This window comes from Colletotrichum karsti (assembly GCF_011947395.1).
Source record: "Colletotrichum karsti strain CkLH20 chromosome Unknown Scaffold23, whole genome shotgun sequence".
Classification (NCBI taxonomy): domain Eukaryota; kingdom Fungi; phylum Ascomycota; class Sordariomycetes; order Glomerellales; family Glomerellaceae; genus Colletotrichum; species Colletotrichum karsti.
In genome coordinates, this window is record NW_024065923.1 from 120,376 (window position 1) to 136,433 (window position 16,058).

Here is a 16,058-nt window from a genome sequence, read left to right on the forward strand (position 1 = left end):
TCTATCAATAGAGTCTTCAAGAGGCGGTGCAAATGATTGGTGCCATAATTCAGTGTCAACGATTCATACATATTCGACAGCAACTCTCGAGTTTGAAGACAATTTCTATTCTTTCTAAATGCCGAAGGAGATTCAAGAACTAGTACAAATGAAACAAACAAAAGCCTGCGCCTAACACCTCGAAAGCGCCCTGTGAACACAATTCTCAATTGAGGAAGCCGCTTTGCGCGCAAAATTCCTGTCTCGGGGGAGCTGATGCCCCTGGTCGTGTGCGACGATCTCGACAGGGCCGGAGCACAGCCCAGCCAATAGCCGACTCTGGGGGCAGAACGGGTCGCGTGCACCCATGATGTGTACTGTAGGGATTGAGATCCTTTGCCTCTCCCGCGCCGGGTGGAAGCGCCTTAGCACGACGTCGCCGGGGTTCGCATCCCTCAGGAAACCATTGATCTGGAGGGCTTCGACTTGGTCGCCGGCCACCCAGTCGCGGACCTGAACGGCCCCCGTGTCAGGGCAGATCGTCGCGTGGTATTTGTCCTTGCGCAGGTGAGACTGCGGGTCGAAGGGCAGGCTTGCGCAGGTGAATACGGCGAGCTTGAAGAGGTCTGGGGCGTAGGGGTTCAGGGCTTGGTGGTGCAGAATGAAGGAGGCTGCGAGGGCTCCGCCCTGAGAGAAGCCAAATATGCCGTCGAAGGGGCCATCGTCTTCGATGACTTCGTAGATGAGGTCGTATGCCTGCTGCAGCTGCTCGAGGACGGGCTTGTCGTAGTAGCAGGAGAACGGGCCAGGGAAGATTGTGTCAACCTTGTCCGCAGGCTCGCAGTCGACGAGGCCGTCCACAAACACGAATTCGTGGCCGGGGTCTAGCTGTGCGACGATGGGGGCGAGTTGGGCCTCGTAGACATCCGAGTTGGTGCCCATACCGTGGAGACAGAGGAACCTCATGATTGATCGGATGGCAATGTAACGAATTTGAGTAGGAAGACGTAGTCAATTTGGTTAAAACTAGCCATTGATCTGGTTCCAAGGCCTGGCTGGTAGAACATTTTGAAGTCTAAAGTATCAATGGCATCAACGCTCGCTGCTGTGGCATCTAGGACTCGAGGCATAACATGTCCGACCGAATTGCCGGCGACTTGTCGCATCCGGATCCCCAGGCGAGATGTTGTTGATTCATTGTATCCTACGGTGATATCTAATACGATCCTCCATTTTCATCACAGCCAGCACTCCGTAAGCCCCAATCCACTAAACCTTGATGTGAGCCAATGTCTCCGATGACACTTGCACCGCCCTTCTTCAGTCAGCAGTCTTGCTCCAGCCCAGTCCAAGAAAAAGGGACTTTGGTAACAAGGCGTGACCTGGCAATCAGACCAGGGAAGTCTTGCGGGTCCCAACGGGCCGTTCCCTAAGCCCTATGGATAAGGTACCAAAGGTCCTAAATTGCGTCAGTCTCCGGCTGTGCCAACGCGGCAGATCACCGCGGGCTAGGCCTCCACCGGTACTTCTGTCAGGATCCATCGTGTGTCATGGTTTGGCAGCTCTGAGCTCTTTGATGCGATTCTCAGTGCTGTATGGTTGTCGGTGCGAGCTTTTCGTAAATGGAGAAGGTCCACTCGTCTTAGCATTGCATGAGTTGTCGACTGCGAAAAGTCAATCAGCAAAAGACTCCTAACACTCAACTGCTCATATTCAAGTGTTTACAGCTGTGAAGAAGTGCATGTTCTGTTTATTGGGCATATGGGAGAATTGGACGTGCAGAATTGTTTTACGTTATTAACAACTGCATATGACTCTACTAATACTGAAAAATATTACAAAACTTTGATTCCAGATTATAAAAACCACAATCAGTGGCAAGATTTCTGATTTCACAGGTGGCTGTGAGCTTGCTCACTCGCTCATTCGCCTTGGCAGTTAATCCAAGTAAAGTGTGCCCCAGCCCTTCCAGCTTTGCGACAGAAAAATTAGACAAAAACGGAATTACTTGTTGAACATTCCCCGAGTGCTGAGTTACGAATAAACAAACAAACACCGATAGAATCTCAGCACGAATTGCATTGTAGATGGTGAGCCACGAGCGGCGGGGACATCCAATTCAGGGATGATTTGGTATTGACTTCAGGGAAACTCCTACCAATCCTCTACATGTATCATCTGTCGTCCGACGATCTAGGCTATTCAAATCAATGACAAATAAAACGAATCCCAAAGTTCCTACGACTTCGACCTTTCCTCTCCTAATTCTACCAGGGATGGACCTTGCAGCGAACGCCCTTGGAGTCAGTCTTGGGTCGTGGAACCATAGCGTCCACCGAGCAATCCACATCCGTTTCGTCCGTCTCCCACAACTCTAGGAATCCGATATCGTCCTCAAATCTGACCTCCTTTGTCCCATACGTTCGGAACAGTACCCCGATGATGAGGTGGATCTCGGCGATGGCCAGATCACGCCCAGAGCAAGCACGAGCGCCCTTGCTGAATCCAAACTGCCACTGGGACAACCCCGGGTTCTCGATCCAGCGTTCAGGTCGGAAGAGCTCTGGGGACTCGAACAGTTTAGGGTCTCGGTTCAGAAGCAGATGGGTCATGGATATCGGGGTGTTTCTGGGGATCACGAAGTCGGTTCCCGGGACCACTAAATCCTCATCAGGGGCGATTCTCGCGGCTCGTGATACGAGTCCGTGGCCTACTCGAACCATCTCGTGCGTCACCGCCGACAGATAGGGAAGGTTTTCAAGAACGGCGATTAGGCTCTTGTCGTTGGAGGCGACAAGATTGGCGGGTAAGGCTTCGGTCAGCTCCGTCTTGAGCTTGTGGAGGACTTGGGGGTTGCGCAAGAGGTGGAAGACGCCCGAGGTGATGGTCCATGACGTGGTGACTGTTCCAGCTCCGAGAAGTGAACCTCCTTCTTGTGCCAAACGTGCGATGGACTTTTCGCTCTCGGGGAGCTTGCTGTCCAGCAGTTCGTGGAAGAAAGTTGGGTGTTCCAGTTCCGGCCACTCGCTGCGGTCTTGGCGGCAAATCTTGGTGATGAGCCTGCCGATATCCTGTACCAGGCATGATTAGGACATGTTGGAGAAGTATCATTTGAGACATACTCTTTGCATTGAAAAGTAGGAGTTGATAGCCGGACTCCACTTGAGAAGCCAAGCGCCGGGAATCATCTTCACGATGTCCTTGAGCAGGGGGAACTGCCGGGACATGAAGACCTGTTGGCATCCACTAAGGCAAGCTGTGTGGAAGCCCCCATCAAAGTCTGGCGCGTTGACTCTATCGTTGCACAGTCCGAATGCATAGTTCGTGATGATATCTATGAAGAAGTTAGATTATTGTCCAAACATAATAGTAGAATGGGCGGCGGGTGATCATACCGGTAGCGTACGCCGTCAAGGCATGGTCCAGTCTCAAGACCTCGCCGTTGGCCGAGAACTCCTTGAGTCTTCCGAGAACCGCGAATGCTCTGTCCTGGATCATCGGCTCCAGCTTCCTGACACGGTTCTTGGAAAAGAACGGCGCAATAGCTGAACGTCGCAGGCGATGGGCTTCATGCAGCTCAGACCCGAACGTGGACAGGTCGACACCGAAAGCGCCGCTAGCCCAAGCCCACTTGTTTCGACGGTGCTTCGTGCTGCTGTAAAGAGTGTTGTAGAACTCAGGGACCTGGACGTGGATTTCGAACGGGTTGATCCTGACTACCGGGCCATATCTCTCGTGCAGCTTGCCGATTTGGAAGCTGTACTGGCCACCTAGGTAGACATCGTAGTAGAACTCATACCTGCAATCGGTTGAGCACACAAAGTATTGAGCAAAGCTATTCCTCTCTGGCATTGAGACTTACCAAAAGGTTGCCGCGGCGAGCTTAGGGCCTGGAAACTTTCGTAGGGGACTAAAGAAGAGGCGATACGCGACAAGAGACAGGCCGTACAGACATGCCAGCAAGCTGACAAGCCCAAGAGTTGATGGGGAGAATAGGTGCGTAGTGATGATCATTGCCGATCAGGAGGGTGCTCACTGCTCCCTCTTTTGATGAGTTAGGATATACTGAAAAGAAAAAGGTGTTGACACTTCTGGTGCTCGAGATTGCGCTTATTGCACTTACACGATCATCACCATCGCGAAGGATGATGGACTTAAGAACTTCCACGAGTCTACGGCCAATATTCGCACTCGCATTGACTTGCGGTGAGTTTGCACGGTGATCTCACTCATGGCACGCATCCTGAATGTCAATCGCATGGTGATCGAATGTCGGGTGAAATGTCGCCGTTTAGAATGGGTCAAGATGATGAGAGATGTCACCGACGGGCTTAGCTGCCAGAGAGGATACTGGGACATATTTAGAGTTATGGGCCACTGTTTTTATCAACTACTACAAGCTCATCTGGAGCATGAAAACGTACGATCATACTCATTTCAACGGGGTAACTTCGAGTTAACCGCTTCTGGAAGCCAATGTGTCGATGGCTTCAGCGCTGACGGTTTCCTGAGCTGTAGATGCTGGGCTTGGCCCGAAGAACCCTGGGTAGAGTATCCGTGGCGAGAAGAATAATTGGGATTAAGGCATTCGAAAATCCGGTATAAGACGCATCAAATCATGGACGAGAGCAACTTCACTCATGAGATATTGGATTAGACAGTGAAGACGTAGATAGCTTGTGAGGTTGACCGGAGTGAATTTAATCATAAGCGCTGGTCGGAAGAACATCAGTACTCCTGACTCCAGCACATGCAAATGAGTCTTTCACAATGTTCGTGTAATTATACCTATTGTATATGAATTGTCAGAAAATGGTATCTCGTGATTAAATGACGAACATGAATGCCTGACACTAAGCAAACACTTGATTGAAGCGCAAAAAGAACCAAACACAGGTGTTCTAGCGGGTGCAGACGACAGGAATAGCGACCACCAATCCCACAAAACACAGCGTAGCCGCCATGCACAGCCCATACAAGTCCCAGTTCCGTGCTTTCCAGGCGGGCATTCTTACATCAGCAGGCTGCAGGTGCATATGCCGTTTCTTCCTCTTGCCCCAACCTTTTCCCTTCTCTCCCAAGCTCAAATCTTCAGCAAGTTGCTCACGCCGCCGGCCTTCCGAGTCCACCATCACCTCCTCAATCAAGTCTGCAGCAAGCGATTTACGTCGCGATGCAATGCGAGCCAGTTTCTGCAGCCTGTCCACGTTCGCCGCGATGGGTCCGTCCGATAACTTGTCCAGTACGAGGTCGCCAATGGCCGTCTCCACGTCTTCGGCGGAGAACTTATCCTTCGACAGCGGGATAGACACGCCAGCGTCTCGCAGTCGCATCTCGTTTTGAACCTGGTCGAAGTAGACGGCCAGCGTGATGAGCGGCACCCCCGCGAACAGGGCCTCATTCGCCGATGCAGGACCGCCGTGGCTCAGGAATATGGCAACGCGCCTGTCTTCCAGCAGAGCCCGCTGCGGAGCGAAATCGACGAACAAGACGGACGGGTGACTGCCCATCAGCAGCTCGGAAACAGACATATACCGGATCTCCTGAGATTGCGACAGTCGTACTGGAATCGATGAATTGCAGTCCATTTGCTTCCGAGCCATGGGTCGCATCGGCCAGATAATGCCGTCAATTGAGCCCGCTTCTAGAGCTGCGAGAGCGCCCAAGAGAAGTTTTTTTAGGCTTGCCCAAGACAACAGTACATGGGTCCCCAGGGAGATGTACAGAACACGCCGCCGTTTCTCGAGGAAGCTCGCGTACGGTTCTGCGATACTCTTTACCTCGTCGGAAAGAACAGGACCTATGGCGGCAACGTTGGGCGGCACGTCCTTGGCGATTTCCAAGCCGAACATCGAGTTGACGAGGCAGAGATAATCCGGCTTCCGTAGTGAGGGAAGAGGGCGCGAGACACCAGCCTCCAGACGCATTTTCTTCCGCCAACGCAAATATCGATAGTAGTGCAGCGCCGAGGTGTAGATTGCGATGCCGCTATGGAACCGTTGCCACAGCGAGGCGTACTCGGAGGAGAGCACCTCAATCTGTAACCCTGGAGTACCCGGGATGTATGGCGCGTGAAGCATGGCGGTTGGCATCTGTGGCCAGAGCATGGCCAGAGGGATATCGTGGTCGGAGCTGACATCGCGCGCGGCATCGACCCAATAGTCCGCCAAGATGAAATCGGGTCGGGTGTCAGCGTTTTCGGCAAGCCTTGTGAGGCTTCTGTAGACATCTGGCCAAGACGACTCGAGAAACTTTCTCGCTTCGAACTTGGTGCCCCAGTTGTCGCTTGACCAGTTCGACATCTGCAAGTACTTGGCCTCCTCCACGCTGGATGGCAAAGCCGGGCCAAGGACGTGAAAACGAGAAACGAAGGGACAGTCTTTGATCCACGTCTCGCGTCCGGCCAATGTACCGAATTCTACCGTGTAGCCACGAGAGGCAAGTATCCTCGCGATTTCCAGCACAGGTGCTAGCCGCGAAAGTCAGCATCTTCTGGGTGTCGTCGGTACAGCATTTCTACCCACCTGCATTGGTATATCCGCCAGCGGTCACAACCACCAGTACACGCCTACAAGAGCCGTCAACCAGTGGCCCAGTGGCCGCTGAGAGAAGAGTTTCTGTGGAAGACATGTTGCGAGCGAATTCTCAGGGAAGCAAAACCACAAACATGAAAGTCCTCAGTTGTGAACTCCACTTCTGTTCAGTATTTCCCTTTTTTAACATCTTGTCACTTTGCTTTCGAAGATCTTGGTCATTCTCACATTCAATCACTTTGTTATGGCGAGTCGATTCATCGTTGCCTTGTGGCTATGCCTGGAAGCTGAGCATCTCGCGGTGGCGGGTGTGGCCCCCAAGCAAACCCACGGCGACTTTCAAAGCCTTCTTGGCGGCGACTTGACCGTCAAACGCCGGGGTTGCCCACCCGTAAGCTTCTCCAAATCCAATTCTGTCGATTGCTTCAATCGCGCTGTCAGCAATCAACCCCGCTAGCAAGACTGATTGCCTCTCCAGTCAGACAATGCCGCCGTGAACCCCACGATGCCGGTCCAGTAAGCCTCCGATCTGGGGCGCGGTGTATCTGAGATTAGCATCAGAAGTTGTACACTTCCAGGCACCTATGATTCTGGCGAATGCCTTCATCTACAAAAAGATGGCATCGCAAAGACTCCAGACATCTCAGAACATCATCATCCAGCAGCTCGTCTGATTCTAGCAACCTCAATCCTCATCAAGAATCAATCATCGAGAAACCCGACTTATCACAACAACCACTTACAGCCTTCACACCACATCTCTCCAAATTCTTGCAACACTCGCCCACCTTCTTCACTCATCACTTACAAGAATCACGGTTTCTTCACTTTTGCATTCAGTCATCTGCTTCTGATATCAAATCACCCTTCTCCTACTCGTTATATCTCAGATACCCATTTCTTTACGCAATTTCAACTTCGAAATGTCTCGATCAAACATGTCCTCTTCCACTGACAACCTGTCTACTTCTGGACAGGGCACTGAGTCAGTGATGCCCATCGCTATCGTGGGTATTGCTGGCCGCTTTCCAGGGGATGCTGAGAACCCCCAGAAGCTATGGGACATGCTCTCTCAGGGCAGAAGTGCCTTGTCTGAGGTCCCCAGCGACCGATTCAACGTCGACGCCTTCTACCACCCCCATAACGAGCGTCAGGGAACCATCAACGTGCGCAAGGCTCATTTCATGAACCGCGACATCTCAGCGTTCGATGCCCCATTCTTCAACATGCCCATCGCCGAGGCCAAGGCAATGGACCCTCAGCAGCGCATGGCTCTCGAGTGCACCTATGAGGCTTTGGAAAATGGTAGGTCCTGATGCTCACACTACCCTCTCATGACATACTAACAGATCATAGCTGGAATTGCCATGGAGAAAGTCGATGGCTCCAACACTTCCTGCTTCGTAGGTTGCTTCACCAGGGACTACAGCGACATGCTCGCTTGTGACCGCGAGGACCTGCCGCTTTACCACGGCACTGGTACAGGCTCTGCGATCATGTCCAACCGCATCTCGTGGTTCTTCAACATGAAGGGCCCGAGTATCAGTCTCGATACCGCGTGCTCCTCGTCCATGGCTGCTCTGCACCTCGGATGCCAGAGTATTCGCACTGGCGAGACAACTATGGTAAGCCTAATCATTATTCCGTCACCTAACAGTTCTTAGCTTACTCGATATATAGTCTGTGGTTGGTGGCACCAATCTGATGCTGCTTCCGGATATCATGGGCGCAATGACACGCCTGCACTTCCTGAGCCCGGATGGCAAGTGTCAGTCTTTCGACCACAAGGGCAATGGCTACGCCCGTGGAGAAGGTGAGTTGATACTTAAATAGCAATCATCGTCACTTCTAACAGCTTCATAGGCGCTGGATTCTGTGTTCTGAAGCCTTTGGACTTGGCCCTTAAGGACGGAGACGTCATTCGAGGTGTCATCCGGAACACAGCTGTCAACCAGGATGGTCACACTCCCGGCATCACTCTCCCCGCTGCCGATGCTCAAGAGGCCCTCATTCGCCGCGTTTACGCCGAAGCCGGCCTTAGCCTCGCCGACACTACTTATGTGGAAGCTCACGGCACTGGCACTCCGGCTGGTGACCCTGTCGAGGCGGCTGCGTTGGCAGCTACCTTTGGTAGCGCGAGAGAGTCTGGCAACCCCGTCTACATGGGCTCTGTAAAGTCCAATGTCGGCCATCTTGAGGGAGGCTCCGGCTTGGTGCAAGTCATCAAGGCTATTCTCATGCTTGAGCAAGGCAAGATTCCGCCTTCTCTCTACTATGAGAAGCCCAACCCTCGCATCCCGATGGAGGACTGGAACCTACGCGTGCCCACTGAGCTGCTGCCATGGCCCACCCCTGGTCCTCGCCGCATCAGCATCAACTCGTTTGGCTACGGAGGCACGAATGCTCACTGCATCCTCGACGACGCCTACCACTATCTGAAAGCCAATGGTTTGACCGGTAACCACAACGTTCAAGTCTCTGATGGATCTCCTACTCTTTCTGAAGACTCGGGAGTCTCACTCATCGAGGGAGTCAACCCGCTGTCTTTGGCGAACGAGCCTTTCCAGTGGAGGTCGAACATCGACACCTTGACCAAGCCCCAGCTTCTGACATGGAGCTCCCACGACCAAGACGGAATCAGCCGCACTTCGACAGCGTACGCTTCTTACCTCTCCTCCAAGCTCGATGCCGATAAAGAGGTTCAATCTTCCGAGATCTTCCAGAAGCTTGTACGCACGCTCAGTGCCCGCCGAAGCCAGTTGCCGTGGAAGTCCTTCGCCATTGCCTCTTCTTCCAGGAATGCAGTCTCGGCTTTGGAGACGCCGATCGCTGAAGCGGTTCGCTCTGCCAACGGCAAGAAGGTTCGACTCGCCTTTGTTTTCACGGGTCAGGGAGCTCAGTGGGCTGCCATGGGCAGGGAGCTCTTCTCTACCCCTGTCTTCCGTGAAAGCCTTGAGGCCGCTGATCTCTCCATGCGAGAGATGGGAGCGTCGTGGTCATTGACTGGTAAGCATAGCTCCTACTCACCTTTGCCATTGGTCGGTCACTAATCCATATTTGCAGATGAGTTGTGGCGAGATGAGGAAACTTCGAAGATTGGTTTGGCTCACATCAGCCAGCCTGTCTGCACTGCATTGCAGGTAGCTCTCGTCGATCTCCTGAGGAGCTGGAACGTTGTTCCTGGTGCTGTCATCGGCCACTCCAGCGGAGAGATCGCTGCGGCATATGCAAAGGGCGCAATCACTCGAGAGGATGCCTGGGCTATCGCATACCACCGTGGTCGTTTGGCTGGCAACATCTCCTTGGATGGTGCTATGCTGGCTACCAGTCTGGGACCCCAAGACGCCGAGTCTTACATCGAGCAGCATGCTCCTGGCAAGGCAGTGGTCGGCTGCGTGAACAGCCCTTCCAGCACCACCCTCTCAGGAGATGCAGACGCTATTGACCAGCTGTTCTCGGCGATCAAGGCAGACGGTCACTTTGCTCGGAAACTCAAGGTCAATGTCGCTTACCACTCCCCACACATGGAGGCCGTGGCCAAGGAGTACCGCCAGTCGATTGCCCACATCACACCTCTTCCCGAGGACCCTCGCAGTGCGAAGATGTTTTCGTCTTTGCACCCGGGCAGTGTCAGCAGCGAGCAGCTTGGTCCTGACTACTGGGTTGCCAACATGGTGAGCCCGGTCAACTTCTCTGGTGGCATGATGGCTATGATGGGAGGTGGTGCCAAGGACCGCCCGAGACGTCGAACCAACAAGAAGACCGAGGTGGACAACATGATGATCGAGATTGGACCGCACGGCGCTCTCCACGGACCCTTGCACCAGATCTTCACTCATGGCTCCGACAACCCGGCTACGGTCACGGACCTGAGCTACAAGTCGGTCCTCGAGAGAGGCAAGAATGCAGCAGAGACAGCTCTGACGCTTGCCGGAAAGCTGTTCCAGCTGGGCTACCCCATCGACATTCAAGCCGTCAACGGTGACTCGGGATCTGGTGGATTCCTTGTTGATCTTCCCCCCTTCAGCTGGAACCACAGCTTGAAGTACTGGTCTGAGTCACACACAGCCAAGGCCCACCGCTTCCGCAAGCACCCCCGGAAAGATCTCTTTGGTTCCGAGACCTTAGAGGCGATCGACCGAGAGCCCAGATACCGCAACATCCTCAAGATTGCTGAGGTTCCTTGGGTGCAGGATCATAGAGTTCAGGGCTCCATCCTGTACCCGGCTGCTGGCATGATGATCATGGCGATTGAGGCGATATGCCAGAAGGCCGATGAGCATCAGCCAATCGAGGGGTACGAGCTTCGAGATGTCATCATCGGCAAGGCTCTTGTAGTACCACAGGACGAGGATGGCGTTGAGACGATGTTGACGGTGAAGCCATCTCGTCTTGGCTCCCGTACGAACGCGTCTACTTGGGAAGAGTTCCAGCTTTACTCTCGCAAGGAGTCTTGGGAGCTCAACTGTTCCGGTCTGATCCGCATTTGCTACAAGGACACCGTCAACTCGGCATTTGCGAATGAAGACCGGATTCTCGCCGACAAGTATGCGGAGCAGAACCGTCGAATCAGCGATGTTTGCTCCCGCCACCAGAACCCGCGACAGTTCTACGGAAACTTGGAATCGATCGGACTTCGCTATGGACCTGTTTTCCAGGGCCTGGTCAGCATCAAAAAGGGCAACCACCAGTCGGCGTGCGAGATCGAGATCAAGGACACCAAGAGCACGATGCCTCACAGGTTCGAGTACTCTCATGTCATTCACCCGGCTACTCTCGACAGCATCATCCAGATGGCCCTACCCTCGTGCTCTGCAATCGATGAGGACTTGTCCACTGCCATGGTTCCTACGGGTATTGGACGACTTTACGTGTCGGCCAGTATGCCCACCGAGCCTGGAGTGCAGCTGCCCGGCTTCTCTTGTGCCGAAGACGTAGCCACGGGCGGTCGGGAGGGCAAGATTGTGTTGAGCGATGAGCAGTGGAGCAAGCCTCTCGTCATCTTTGAGGGCATCAAGAGCGCTACTCTCGCCTCATCTACAACCGACTCCGCTGCCGACATGCTGAAGCTTCGCAAGCTTACTTCTGTCTTCCACTGGCAACAAGACATCTCTCTGCTTGAGCCCCAAGATATCAAGAAGCTCTGCGCTGACAGAGTCGGTGACCTGGGCCAAGTTGACCGCAGTGTCTTGCGAGAGCTGGAGATCGCATGCTTGATTTACATCAAGCGAGTGATGAAAGAGTGCCCGCAAGAGGAGGCCATGTCATTTGCCTGGAACTTCAAGCTCTACTGGGAGTACATGCAACGATGCTACCAGATGGGTCAGCGTGGAGAGCTCTGCTACCAGAGCCCAGAGGCCGACTGGCTCAACATGAGCCAGGAGGCAGAGGCTCAGCTTCTTGCGCGGGTATCGCGGTCCTCCACCGACGGCGCTGCCTTGGTCGAGCACGGAGAGCACCTGCCCCAGATCCTCAGAGGCGAGATCCCGCCCCTCCAGATCCTCATGCGGGACAACTTCCTTCACAACTTCTACAAGGACGGTCTTGGAACGGAACAGCACTACGCTCAGATGGCCTACTACGTCGAGCTGATGGCGCACAAGAACCCGAACATGAAGATCCTGGAGATCGGTGGCGGAACAGGTGGCGCCTCGCTGCCTGTCCTCCAGGCTCTCGGTGGCTCGAACGGAACCCCTCCCCGTTTCGAAAGCTACACTTTTACCGACATCAGTGTCGGATACTTCGAGAAGGCCCGCGAGAAGCTTGCACCCTGGGTGCCATTCATGAAGTTCGCGAAGTTGAACATTGAGGAGGATCCCGCGGAGCAGCAGCTTGAGGAAGGGTCTTACGACCTAATCATCGCCTCCAATGTTCTCCACGCCACAAGGTTCATTGGAAAGACCCTTGAGAACACCCGCAAGTTGCTAAAGCCCAGCGGAAAGCTGGTTCTCAGCGAGATCACGAACCCTTCCGAGAAGATGCGATTCCACATGATCGTCGGATCCCTCGAGGGATGGTGGTATGGTAAGTTGATACATCCTTTCACTTGAAACTGCTTTTACATCTGCTAACGAGTTGCTTTGCAGGAGAGGACGATGGCCGTCACTTTGGTCCTACTCTGACTGTCGATGAGTGGGATCGCGAGATGGTCAAGTCTGGTTTTACGGGTGTTGATGTGGACTTCAGCAACTTCGAAGACCAGCGAGATCTGAGTTTGTCGGTCATGGTTACCACCGCCAACCAGCCTATCAAGGCGCCTGTACCGTACGAAGCTCTTGTTGTTCTGCCCAACCACCCTGATGCAGACATTTCTGCATTCGCGGACAAGCTCAGCGAGCGGCTGGCGGACAATGACTGCAGTGTTCTGGTCAGGCAGCTGCAGGAGACGTCTGAGCTCGAGCTCAAGAACCGCTCATCTCTGGTTCTCTTGGACGCCTCCAAGGACAATGCATGCCTTCCCACGGTGTCGGTTGAGGACTGGGATGCACTCCGCCATGTCATCCTGACCTCTCGCGACACCGTCTACGTCACTCGTGGTGGCACCGTCAACAGTGAGAATCCCTCTGCAAACCTCATGTCCGGCATGGCGAGAAGCATTCGTTCCGAGAACCCGGGACTTGGTCTCACCACTCTTGACGTCGACTTCGACCTGCCGATGAACTCGGAGAAGACGATTGCTGCCGTCTACAAGGTCTTCCTCAAGGCCTGCGACTCCAAGGAAGCGGAGCGACCTGACTGGGAGGTCGCAATTCGGGACGGCATGCCTATGGTGCAGCGCATTGTTCTTGACAAGGGCATGAACGACCTCATCACCAACCTCAATGCGCCTCCTGCACCCACTGAGATGCCATTTTACCAGGAAGGACGTCCTTTGACGATGGCAGTCGGTACTCCCGGGCGCCTGGATACCCTTCACTTCCGCGATGACAAGAGCGCCACTCAGCCCCTTCTCGATAACGAAGTCGAGATCAAGGTCAGAGGTGTTGGTCTGAACTTCAAGGACATCATGGTTGCGATGGGCCAGCTCGAGCAACCCGCCCTCGGAGTTGACTGTAGCGGCATCGTTAACCGTGTTGGTAAGGAGGTCACCCGGGTTCAGCCTGGCGATTCTGTGATGACATGGAAGCTTGGCACTATGGGCAACCTGGTTCACGTTGATGAGCGCATGGTCCAGATCGTACCTGAGGGTATGGATCTCGTCACCGCTGCATCACTGCCTGTCATCTACAGCACTGCTCACCACTCCATCTCCAACGTTGCTCGACTCCAGCGCGGAGAGACTCTGCTCATTCACGGAGCGGCTGGTGGTGTCGGCCAGGCGTCTATTATCCTGGCGCAGCACATTGGTGCGAAGATCTTCGCCACTGTGTCGTCAGAGGAGAAGAAGCAACTCCTCATCGACACCTACGGCATTCCCTCCGAGCAAATCTTCAACAGTCGCGACACGCGATTCGTGCAAGGTGTGATGCGCCTCACGGGTTCCAAGGGAGTTGACGTCGTGCTCAACTCCCTTGCGGGTGAGCCCCTTCGACTCTCGTGGAGATGCATCGCTCGCTTCGGACGGTTCGTGGAGCTCGGTCAGAAAGACATCGTCAGCAACACGGGACTCGACATGGAGCCTTTCTTGCGCAATGTTTCTTTCCACTCAGTCAACTTGCTCGATCTGCTTGACTACGATGTCGACGCAGCTTCCCGCGTCTTCTCCGAAGTCATGGACCTTCTGCGCACTGGGGTAGCCAAGCCTGTCGCTCCCATCGAGTCCTTCCCCCTGTCTCGTGCTGAGGAGGCCTTCCGTCTCATGCAGATGGGCAGACACGTCGGCAAGATTGTCCTCGAGGCCCGCGACGATGACATCGTCTTGGCCACGCCCCCCACCGTTGCTCCGATCGGGTTCAGAGCCGATGCGACTTATGTCGTCGCTGGTGGTAGCGGAGGCCTGGGCAGGTGCATCGCTGAGTGGATGGTCCGGTCCGGAGCCAAGAACATCTTGATGCTTTCGCGTTCTGGTGACCGCAAGCGGACTGTTCAAGAACTTCTTTTCCGCCTCAGGAAGCAGGGTGTCCGGGCTGAGGCCATGGAGTGTGATGTCGGCAACGAGACTCAACTTCTTTCCTGCTTGAAGAGGTGCGAGTCCGAGTCCTGGCCTCAGATTCGGGGTGTTGTGCAAGGCGCTATGGTTCTCAACGATGCTGTAAGTCAAGCATTTTTCCTCAATCAGACAGATTACTAACGATGGTTTCTCTACAGATCTACCAAGGCATGACTAGGGATCAGTTCCTTGGTGCTACGCAGTGCAAGGTCCAAGGCAGCTGGAACCTCCATGAGCACCTGCCCAAAGAAATGGACTTCTTCGTCCTCCTTTCATCCAGTGTCGGTATCGCGGGTTCCCGAGCTCAGGGCAACTACAGCGCCGGCAACAGCTACCAAGATGCCATCGCGCACTACCGTCGCGGCCACGGCCTCCCCGCCTGCTCGATCGACGTCGGCATGGTCCTCGGCGTCGGCTTCCTCGCCGAGGAGACGACGGGCGACCGCGTCCACGAGAACACCCGCAGCTGGAGCTTCATCGGCATCCGCGAGCGCGAGTTCCTCGCCATCCTCCAGGCCGCCATCACCAACGAGAGCGTCCCCGGCGTCGCCGCCCCCAAGCAGATGATCACGGGCCTCGGCACCGGCGGCATGATGGCACAGGGCTCCGAGAAGTATCCGTGGTGGTTCAACGACGCCAAGTTCGCGCACCTGGTGCAGATCGACACGCACCACGTCGTGCAGGAGAAGAACGACGACACCGGAAAGCTGCGCGACGAGCTCTCGCAGGCGACGAACCTCGACGGCGCGGCCGAGATCGTGGCGACCGCTCTCGTGCAGAAGCTCGCTCGCTCCATGATGGTTTCCGTCGAGAACATTGAGACCTCGAGGCCGGTGAGCAGTTACGGCGTGGACAGCCTGCTCGCGGTCGAGCTGCGCTCTTGGATCTACGAGGAGTTGCAGGCTGACATCTCCGTCTTTGATCTGCTGAGTAACGTGGCTATCTCTTCACTGGCTCGTAACATTGTGACGGGATCTAAGGTGGTTTCGGAATCCGTTAAGGAGGCTTAGATTGATGATTAGAATGTCTTTATTTCTTATGTATCAGCGCGGTGTACGGTTTAGATTTGGACAACGTTACATATAGATACTTTTCTTTTGTTCTTCTAGATTTCAATTACGATTTATTTCAACAAAAGAATGTGGTCATCTGATCGTTCTATAAGCTATTGTTACCCTTGTGTGATGAGGACATCATATTACTCGCTTTTATGCATCAGCTTACCCTATGGGTTTTACATATTTTCAACTCTCGTCGCTTATAGTCAAGTACAGCCTCTCACCTCATACTTATAGATAACATTTAGTGCCTACATCTTAGCTGTGGCAAGTTAGTCTCCTCATGCTTTCATACGAGTACACTTCATCGGCATTCGATATTCAATTCGCGTTTTGCAAAAAGCACCTATATTTTCCGTCAAAACCTTACAGACTACTGATGTCAGACCACTCACGGTC

At 54.0% G+C, this 16,058-nt stretch overlaps 4 protein-coding genes across 4 annotated transcripts; 1 reads left to right on the forward strand and 3 right to left on the reverse strand.

Moving 5' to 3' along the window:
- Positions 1 to 171: 171 nt before the first annotated feature.
- On the reverse strand, positions 172 to 945 carry CkaCkLH20_07315 (uncharacterized protein; the record flags this gene model as incomplete). Its single annotated transcript, XM_038890032.1, has 1 exon — positions 172 to 945. The coding sequence occupies one exon, from the start codon at positions 943 to 945 to the stop codon at positions 172 to 174; it is 774 nt and encodes a 257-aa protein (XP_038744510.1).
- A 1,301-nt stretch (positions 946 to 2,246) lies between these two features.
- Positions 2,247 to 3,993, reverse strand: CkaCkLH20_07316 (uncharacterized protein; the record flags this gene model as incomplete). Its single annotated transcript, XM_038890033.1, has 4 exons — positions 2,247 to 3,050; positions 3,102 to 3,313; positions 3,375 to 3,778; positions 3,842 to 3,993. 4 exons carry the CDS (start codon positions 3,991 to 3,993, stop codon positions 2,247 to 2,249), a joined length of 1,572 nt encoding a protein of 523 aa, XP_038744511.1.
- Positions 3,994 to 4,880: 887 nt separating this feature from the next.
- CkaCkLH20_07317 (UDP-Glycosyltransferase/glycogen phosphorylase) lies at positions 4,881 to 6,609 on the reverse strand (the record flags this gene model as incomplete). Its single annotated transcript, XM_038890034.1, has 2 exons — positions 4,881 to 6,448; positions 6,504 to 6,609. The coding sequence occupies 2 exons, from the start codon at positions 6,607 to 6,609 to the stop codon at positions 4,881 to 4,883; spliced, it is 1,674 nt and encodes a 557-aa protein (XP_038744512.1).
- Positions 6,610 to 7,435: 826 nt separating this feature from the next.
- CkaCkLH20_07318 (uncharacterized protein) lies at positions 7,436 to 15,611 on the forward strand (the record flags this gene model as incomplete). Its single annotated transcript, XM_038890035.1, has 7 exons — positions 7,436 to 7,817; positions 7,869 to 8,137; positions 8,193 to 8,325; positions 8,376 to 9,518; positions 9,576 to 12,536; positions 12,599 to 14,703; positions 14,760 to 15,611. The coding sequence occupies 7 exons, from the start codon at positions 7,436 to 7,438 to the stop codon at positions 15,609 to 15,611; spliced, it is 7,845 nt and encodes a 2,614-aa protein (XP_038744513.1).
- Positions 15,612 to 16,058: the final 447 nt, after the last annotated feature.